General features: G+C 40.3%; 1 protein-coding gene across 3 annotated transcripts in view; it reads right to left on the minus strand.

Annotated features, from left to right (window-relative positions):
* Window positions 1-7,899, minus strand: part of ULK4 (unc-51 like kinase 4) — a 672,337-nt gene extending 664,438 nt beyond the window's left edge. For all 3 annotated transcript variants that reach the window (XM_044252436.1, XM_044252435.1, XM_044252437.1), the window contains exons 1-2: window positions 7,826-7,899; window positions 2,041-2,235 (exon numbers count right to left, since the gene is read on the minus strand). In XM_044252436.1, the coding sequence (XP_044108371.1) occupies window positions 2,041-2,178 (138 nt within the window). In that variant the 5' untranslated portion in view covers window positions 2,179-2,235; window positions 7,826-7,899. The remainder of the gene's footprint in view (window positions 1-2,040; window positions 2,236-7,825) is intronic.
* Between the last annotated feature and the right edge of the window lie 2,098 nt (window positions 7,900-9,997).

Genomic DNA, 9,997 nt, shown 5'->3' on the forward strand with positions numbered 1-9,997 from the left:
TTGCCTAGAACGCCTTCCACCACCCCCTCAATTGAGGACTTAGCTTCTCAGTTCAGAGAAAACCTCATTAGAAGAGAAATTTCTTGTGTTCCCAGCACCAAATCTACAAACTAACCTGTATCATGTCCCATACATCTGTTTTCCCACAACTATCCGCACTCCTTAGAGAAACCAACACCGCCTTACACCCCTTAGAATAGCTACCTTCAAAACAAAAACAAAGAGTAACAAGTGTTGCCACCAAAGATGTGGAGAAATGGAATTCCCTGTACATTGTTGGGAGTGTAAAATGCTACAGCCTCTGTGGAAAAGTGTGTTAGTTCCTTAAAAAAAAAAAAAGAAAGTTAAACATAGAATTCCATTTTCTGAGTATATATCTAAAGGACTGAAAGCAGAACATGTCCTGAAGACATATATGTACACCTATTTTCACAGCAGTATTATTCACAATAGCCAAAAGGTAGAAGAACAGAAGTGTCCATAGACAGGTAAATGGATAAGCAAAATGTGGTCTATATATACCATAGAATATTGCAGTCTTATGAAAAATTCTAACACATGCTTCAACATGAATGAACCCTGAGGACACCATGCTAAGTGAAATAAGTCATAAAAGACAAAGGAGGTAGGATTCCACTTACATGAGGTACCATTCAGAGACAAAGTAGAATGGTGGTTGCCTGGGACTGGGGAAGGAGAAATGAGGAATTACTGTTTAAGGTGTATAGAGTTTCAGTTTTGCTAGATGATGAGAGTTCTAGACCATCCAACAATCGCACTCTAGGTATTTACCCAAAAGAGTTGAAACCTCATGTCCACACAAAAACCTGTATACAGATGTTTATAGCAGCTTTATTCACAATTGCAAACAATCAAGATGCCCTTCAATAGATGAACAAACTGGTACATCTATGTGAGGTTTCTCAAAAGACATGAGCTGTCAGCTACAGACAGACACAGAAAACATTGCTAAGTTAAAGATGTCAGTCTGAAAAGGCTACATACTATACAATTCCAACTATATTACATTCTGGAAAAGGCAGAACTATAGACCTAATAAAAAGGTCAGTGGTTGCCCAAGGTTGGGGAGAAGGTGGAGGGATGACTAGGTGGAGCACAGTGGATTTTTAGGGCAGTCAAAGTCTTCTGTACGATACTGTAATAAATACATATGACATTTGTCCACCACTATGGAATGTACACCACCAAGAGTGCACCCTAATGTCAACTATGGTGTACAGATGATTATGCTGTATCAATGTGGATTCGTCCATTGTAATATATGTGCCACTTCAGTAGGGATATGCGGACAATGGAGAAGACTATGCATGCAGGACAACAGGGAGTAAGTGGAAAATCACTACACTTTTTGCTGTGACTCTAAAACTGCTCTTAAGAACTTAACTTTTTAGGGGCACCTGGATGGCTCAGTTGGTTAAGCATCCAACTCAATCTCAGCTCAGGTCTTGATCTCAGGGTCATGAGTTCAGGCCCCACACTGAGCTCCACCCTGGGCATGGAGCCTACTACTTTAAAAAAAAAAAAACTTTACTTAAAAAAAAATGAGTTCTAGGGATGGTGTTGGTTATACAGCATTATGAATGTACTGAATATCACTAGCTATACACTTAAAAATGGTCAAAATGGTACATTTTTGATACGTGTATTTTACCACAAGGGGGGGAACCTAAATTTTGTCCAGGACCCTGGGCTATAAATTTTAAACCCAACTCACTCTTACCCACTGTCCTTCCTTTGGCAATCTTCATAAATCACATACTAAATTTATAAGTAAATATACTAATATAGAGTGTATTTTCCATGACTCTTCCCAAAAAAATAACAAAGTTGGTAATTACCTAGGTATGTATACTAGTCATTATTCAGGATTGGTGGCACTAAACAGAAGGTCACCCATCCCGACTGAAAATATGGTATATGCTATAGTGAGTTCAATGGCTTTGGTTTGACGCTATTACCTCTCCTTGATAATAGCTCTGTGTTTTCCCAGGGGGAAGGAAACATACTTGACTTACTTACCCAATTGGTTATTTCAGGCCTTTTGTTCTTATCAGTACAAAGAATAGCTACAAAATTGATTGTTCCCTTCCTACGCCCTTTATAAACAACGGTGTTGCTTCCTCGGCCAATCTCCTCATAGAGAATGAAGTTTTCCATCTCTGGGCTGACTTCTCAACATTGGATAAAATAAGAGCTTAATGGCATCTCTAGTTCCTAAAAGGTAAACAAAAACATTTATAAATGCAAGCTGGTTACATGTTTAATTAGCGTAGGATACTTAATATGTAAACCTAATAATAAACTCAGAAAATTCACCTACAAATGTTAGATACTAATGTCTCTTTGTAGGGTGAAGAAAAAAATAAGCTAAGGGGAAAACAAAAAAATTCACAAATTCCTTCAACAAGATCTCAACAAAAGTGATGAAAATGACAAAAAGAGGGATGAATGAGATACCAGTCAATGTATCTTGATACTTTTCTTAGGCTCTTATTACAAAGGCAGGCACATTGTGTCAACATCTGTATAGAATGTGCCAATATATGACCCACCTAAACCTCAAACTGTGAAATACAAATTAGACAATGTATGTTAAAATTCTTTATATGTAATGATATTTACATCTAATCCACAAAGATTCTAAGAGTCAATCCAAATACTATTTGAAGTCAGCTGTTACTAAACTAAAGGGTCCTCTTCCACATTCAGCTTGCTGCCTGCGTTTGTAAATCAAGTTTTAACTGGAACAAAGCCACACCCATTTACTTGTATATTGTCTAAGGCTCCTTTTAGGCTACAATTGCAGAGCTGTGACAGAATAATGGCCTACACACATTTTAAATACCTCCTATCTATCCCTTTACAGAAAAAGTTTACCAACTCCTATTTTAAATTTAAACAAAAACCAAAAAAAAAATTTTTTTTTAACCAACCACTTCATCATCTAGGATATAAGCAGTTAAGAGAGTTCATTTTCGGCTATCAGACACATGAAAAAATGCTCATCATCATTAGCCCTCAGGGAGATTCAAATTAAAACCACATTGAGATATCACCTTACACCAGTTAGAATGGCCAAAATTAACAAAACAGGAAACAACATGTGTTGGAGAGGATGTGGAGAAAGGGGAACCCTCTTACACTGTTGGTGGGAATGCAAGTTGGTGCAGCCTCTTTGGAGAATAGTGTGGAGATTCCTCAAGAAATTAAAAATAGAGCTTCCCTATGACCCTGCAATTGCACTCCTGGGTATTTACCCCAAGGATACAGATGTCGTGAAAAGAAGGGCCATCTGTACCCTAATGTTTATAGCAGCAATGGCCACGGTCACCAAACTATGGAAAGAACCAAGATGCCCTTCAACGGATGAATGGATAAGGAAGATGTGGTCCATATACACTATGGAGTATTATGCCTCCATCAGAAAGGATGAATACCCAACTTTTGTAGCAACATGGACGGGACTGGAAGAGATTATGCTGAGTGAAATAAGTCAAGCAGAGAGAGTCAATTATCATATGGTTTCACTTATTTGTGGAGCATAACAAATATCATGGAGGACAAGGGGTGTAAGAGAGGAGAAGGGAGTTGGGGTAAATTGGAAGGGGAGGTGAATCATGAGAGACTATGGACTCTGAAAAACAATCTGAGGGGTTTGAAGTGGCGGGGGGGGGGGGGGAGGTCGGGGGTACCAGGTGGTGGGTATTATAGAGGGCATGGATTGCATGGAGCACTGGGTGTGGTGAAAAAATAATGAATACTGTTTTTCTGAAAATAAATAAATTGAAAAAAAAAGAGAGAGAGTTCATTTTCTTGGCCAATTTGTCCTAATTTGCATGACTGAACAGGAATTGATATAGTCTTATTTTATTTTATTTAGAATTTTATTTTTTAGAATTTATTTATTTATTTATTTATTTTTAAAGATTTTATTTATTTATTTGACAGAGAGAAATCACAAGTAGATGGAGAGGCAGGCAGAGAGAGAGAAGGAAGCAGGCTCCCTGCTGAGCAGAGAGCCCGATGCGGGACTCGATCCCAGGACCCTGAGATCATGACCCGAGCTGAAGGCAGCGGCTTAACCCACTGAGCCGAATTAAAGCACATCAGTAGATTCAGCATCTTGAACAATACATTTACAATATAATCGAAGTATTAACTTGATCCACAAAACCGATTTTAAACTGGTATCTCTTTGAAAGGATTTCATATGGTAGACTACAGAAAATTTTCCAGAAATTATCCAGTAAGCTATAAGAAATTCTTTAAAAGCAGGGGCGCCTGAGTGGCTTAGTGGGTTGGGCCTCTGCCTTCAGCTCAGGTCAAGATCCCAGGGTTCTGGAATTGAGCCCTACGTAGGGCTCTCTGCTCAGCAGGGAACCTGCTTCCCTGTCTCTCTGCCTGCCTCTCTGTCTACTTGTGATCCCTGTCTGTCAAATAAATAGATGGACTCTTAAAAAAAACTTATGAGTTAAAAAAAAAAAATAAATTCTTTAAAAGCAGCTGTTTCTACATTGTATCCAGTAAGTCAGAACCTATAGCAAAACTCTTTGTAAAAGAAGTTAATGAGTATGGCATTTCTTTTTGGGCAGATGAAAATGTTCTGGAATTAGTACTGATGGTTGTACAACTTTGTGAATAATCCCTGAATCAGGGTGCCTAGGTGGCTCAGTAGGTTAAGTATCTGCCTTGGGTGCAGGTCATGATCTTGGGGTCCTGGGAGTGAGCCCCTAGTGCTCCCTACTTAGTGTGGAGTCTGCTTCTCCCTCTCCCTCTGCCCTCCCATCCCCACACTCTCATTCTCTCCCCCAATAAGTACAATCTTTAAAAAAAAAAAAAAAATCACTGGGGGCACCAAGATGGCTCAGATGGTTGGGCCTTTGCCTTCAGCTCAAATCATGATCCCAGAGTTCTGGGATCAAGCCCCACATTAGGTTCCCTGTTCTGCAGGGTGCCTGCTTCCCCCTCTCCCTCTGCCTGCTTGTGCTTTCTCTAACAAATAAATAAATAAAATCTTTTTTTAAAAAATCACTGAATTCTACATTTTAAAAGGGGTTAACTATATAGTATTTACATATCTCAATTTTGTGTTGATATAATTGACATGTACTTTAAGTTTAAAGTGTACAATGTGATTTGATACATTTATATATAAGAATATGATCACTACCATAGCAGTAGTTAATATCTCTACATGTCACATAATTATCATTTTTTGTGGTAGGAACATGTAAGATCTATTCTTGTAGTGACTTTGAAGTACATAATACCTTATTGTTCAGTATAATCACTATGCTGTATACCAGATCTTCAGAATGTATTCTCTGCTGTAAGCCATACCATAACAGGTATGGCCTACATACCTAAGAGCTAGATTTGGCCAACAGGCAGCAGTTTGTCCTATCCTGGCATAGGGAACCAGTAATCTAACAATCTAGGAATAACTAATTTTATGATTCAATTTTCCAAAAAAATTAAAATTTACTGCAAAATGGGAAAAAATCTATAAAGTGTACAGGCTAGTAATTACATTTAGTTATTTGGATTACAAACCTGGTCTCTATGTCAAATCAGAAGAACTCATACTATTGAGAGCAAAATTCTTTAAATTTTAATTAGAAAAGATGTGGAAGAAATCCAAATTTAAATCAAATGAAAATCCAAAAGTGGCACAGGTAGTATCTATTTATTTTATTTTAACAAGCACTTTTACTAAGTTCTATGCTCCCCTCTTCCTAAAACCCATTCATTAAAAATCCAATGCCTGGGTGACTCAGTGGGTTAAAGCCTCTGCTTTCAACTCAGATCACGATCCCAGGGTTCTGGGATCAAGTCCCACATCCGGCTCTCTGCTTCGGCGGGGAGCCTGCTTCCTCCCCTCTTTCTGTCTGCATGTCTCCTACTTGTAAGCTCTGTCTGTCAAATAAGTAAATAAAATCTTAAAAAAAAAAAGTTCTGTCATGACTTCAGTGCTGACTCATGACCCACCAAAATTCAGCCCAGACAAGAGTAATTTTGTGGTAACAGGTCAACATTACAAAGTATGTAATATAACCAAAGTAAGATTAAAATGACAATATGTTAAGATGGAAAAGCCATTTAGCCAGAAAAAAATAACCAGATCTTTAACATTTACTTAAATGTTTGCAAATTGGCTACATTAGGATACAGCAGGATAAGGTGTTGAAGTAAGTTTTTATGTAAGACAAAGAATTCATTCTTTGAAAATAAGGTTTTAAGCCACAAGAAAAAAAAATGAAATCTTCAAGCTTTGAACTTGCTTCGGGCCAAATTATTTTCTTCAATCTTTTACGGAGTAGTGATATCTAGGGAGACCACATAGCCTGAAATTAATGAAATACACCAATTACAAAGTCTGGCTTAGGTAAGAGAGGTTTACTATGGGAACATTTCCCCTCTCTGAGGCTCAGTTTCCTTAGAGTAAAATAGGAATTGGATCAGATGATTTTCTAAGTTTTGTTTCAAGTTTGAAATTCCAGGCTTTTAGAGTCTTTTTGGCTCACTCCAATGCCATTCTCACTTAGACTTCCTAATAAGAGTTTTTAAAAATATGTAACCTCTTAAATTGTAAAATAAAACACAAATACAGAAAACTCCACAAAATAAATGTATAGTTTAATGATTATAAGAGGGACATCCTTGCGATCACCACCCAGGTAAAGAACATCACTTGGCCTGCTACTCCCGAAGTCCCTTCCTGGGCCTATGGCAATCACAACTCTTCATCCTTTCCAAAGGCAATCATTTTCCCGAGTTTCAGTTATCACTTCCTCGCGCTTGTTATCACTTCCTCGCGCTTGTTTATTGTGTTCTCACCGAGTGTGCATTTCCAGACACCACCATTTAGCCTTCCCAATTTTTCTAAAGGTGTGGCGTGTCTTTTAAGACTCTCAACCTACAAGCTCACCAAGGTATTACCAGAGAAGCCAGAAATCAGAACGAATCACACATAGGACCAAATGAGGCATTTAAGATTCAGTGGCTGGGCTTACAGGCAACAAACTCTGAAACTAACCCGGTGCTAGACGCACGCAGATGAAGACCGGAACCCTCCCTTAACTCTACCTTCAGGCCATTAACTCCTCAACTAGCAGCAGCTGCCCCCGCCCAAACCTATTGAATCAGAAACTGTGGAAGCAAAGCCCAGCCACCTGTGGTTTCACTCACCCCCCGAATACACGCTCAACTTCCCTAACCACAGACTAAAACAACCTTTTTGGAGGGCGTAAAAGGTGGCAGGCGCTGTGCCCAAGCATTCAACAGGCGCGCCTTCTTGACAGGCTTAACTACAGTCTCTAAGCTTAGCCTGATCTCGAAAGCGCGGGTGCTCAATCACTATGTAAACACCCCTCACTCTAAGAAGCTCACTGCCAGCGAACTGGAGGTTTCACTCTCTTTCTCTCCACGTCCACGGACATCTGGAAGCACGGCCGGCTTAGAATTCGGGAAGCGCCGCCAAGGTTTTAAGGGGAAAAACTCCGCATCTGGGACGTCCGTAAAGCTCATCTCCCGAACCCTACAGCCCCGAATCCCCCTTGCACCTAAGTCCTCGAGAAGGTGTCCCATGTACCCGGAACCAAAGCCTCGAGAAAACTGTTTCAGGTTTTTAGTTTAACTCGGTATCAAGACAGAGTCCGAAGAAAGAAGACACCGGAGACACAGGGTTCACGGAGAAAGGGTAGGTGAATGGCGCCCCTCCAGGCCTGTAGTGTACCCCGCACCCTCAGCAAGACACAAACCCAAATTCGTAAACTCTAAAACTGCCACTGCCACTGCCACTCACCAGAACGATCGACGAAAAAAAGCCGCCGACGCAGTGCAAGGCTCCAGCCAAGGCCCGCGTCTGGGGTTCTAATCCTTCAAGGCAGGTCCACTGGGCAAGGCCCGGGGTGAAGCAAGGGAGCAAAGTGGAACACGCAGGCGCAGTTTTAGGTAATGCGTGTCTTATACCCCTCTGCGTTTGGATTCGCCCATCCCGTCTCCAGGGCAGCACGCAGAACGCCGGAAGTAGCGCAGGGCGCTGACTGGCTGAGCAATTCGAGTTCCTATTGGCTAGGGCCCGGAAGTGGGGAGGCCGTGGTGAAGCGTCTATCCAACCTAACTGCGTGCGGTGGTTGGGATTTGGGGCGGATAGGACACCTGCTTGGGCTATAGATTGACATTTGGAGGCTATGAAAGACTGGGACCTTGTTATTTCTTCTTGCCCCACACTGTCCTCCTCTATCTTCTCCCATTTTGACACTTGCCGGAGCTCAGGGACGAGGCGACGCAATCTGGGTAACAAATGGCTCAGAAAGAAGCGGATGTCTCGGGTCCCTCACCCTTTAGAAGAAAAGAGAAGACTAAAGAGAAAACCTTTCTTCTTGCACCTGAGAAAACAGACCATATCCTCCATCTCGAGTTGATTGCATATGGCTTTTAAAATCCCACTCCTCAAATTCCAGCCATGAGACACGTGAACACAAGCCCCCCCCCCCTTCCCTCCGTCAAGTTAGGCCAGTGGTTCTCAAACTTTGGCATCAGAATCACCTGGAACGCTTGTTGAAACACGTTTCTGGGCCCCACACACAGAACACTGGATTCTGTGCCTCTTGGTGAGGTCCAAAATGTTGCAGTTCTATCAAGTTTTACCAGATAATGTGGATGTTGCTGATCAGGAGCCACGCTTTGCAAAACTGTATGTGGAGGAGCTGTTAATCTCTTTGATCTCAGGTGAATCGCCGCTCTTCTTTGACTTAAAACCCTTCATACTCTCTCAGGATTCTTTCTCAGCGCTTCTGCTTTCAAGATAGAACTTGGAAGTACTTTCTAAACGACAAGAGCTAAAGGCTGAAAGCAGTGGAGAATGAAGAATGCCTTCTGAACCCTGAGGCTTTTTCTACCCACAATGATGGCAGCAGCTAGTGTTCTAATCTTTGGTGAAAAAAACTGGCAAAGTTGGGGAAAGAGATTTGCCAAATACCTGGCAGAAGAGAAGGTCTCCCAATAAAAGAGCTATGTTAATGCTTTATTTCTTCCAAACCAAATTCGCTAATCAATAACCCCCAAAATGTGCGATAGACACTGAATGAGCCTTTTAATGCCTTAGTCTTGCATGTGTATATGTAGCCGCAAATATCAAGATACATGAGGAAAGACCCTAATATGAAAGAGATTAAAATAAGCAAACCAATGAAACAAAAACAAGGCAGAAACCAGGATAAAACTTCAAAGTTATTAATATCATTATAGATGTGAAATCTATAGCATCTGTAGTTTGCATTCTCTTTTGTTTTTCTTTAATGCAAGAGATGTAAGAGTTGGGCCTTTGTTTGCTTTGTTGCTAGATAAATTTTGCTCTTCTTGTTGGCCTGCATATATTTGGTTTGGGGAAACTACTGAAATTTCCTTTGTGGTCTAATAAATTACTAATATTTTTAAATGTTCCACAGGAGTTTGGAAAGAAGATCTGTTTCTTATTTGTTGTGTTTAGAATTTCATATGCATATTTTCAAGGTTATTAACTGACATGTTCTAATCTTTCAAACCTCTAAGTTTCTTTATCCTGATTGCTCTGCCACTTACTGAGAAAGGTGTTTTGAAGTTACTCATTATGATTATGGATTTGGCAATTACTTGTTTTGGGGTTTAGTTCAAGGACAGTGAGCTTAAAAAATAACAACAAAATTATCCCAGTGGAAATAAATAGAAGGAAAACACTATTAAAGATTTAAAAAAAGAAAAAAGGGGCACTTCTAACCGATTAAACGGTTAGAAGGTTAAACAACTGCCTTCACTCAGGTCATGATCCCGGAGCACCAGGATCAAGTCCCGCATCGTATTCCCAGCTCCACGGGGAGTCTGCTTCTCTTCTCTCATGCTCTCTTTCACTGTCTCTCTCTCTCAAATAGATAGATAAATAAAATCTTTCTCTTCAGGACTTTATTTATTTATTTGACAGAGAGATCACAAATAG

This window comes from Neovison vison, chromosome 6 (genome assembly GCF_020171115.1).
Source record: "Neovison vison isolate M4711 chromosome 6, ASM_NN_V1, whole genome shotgun sequence".
Lineage (NCBI taxonomy): Eukaryota > Metazoa > Chordata > Mammalia > Carnivora > Mustelidae > Neogale > Neogale vison.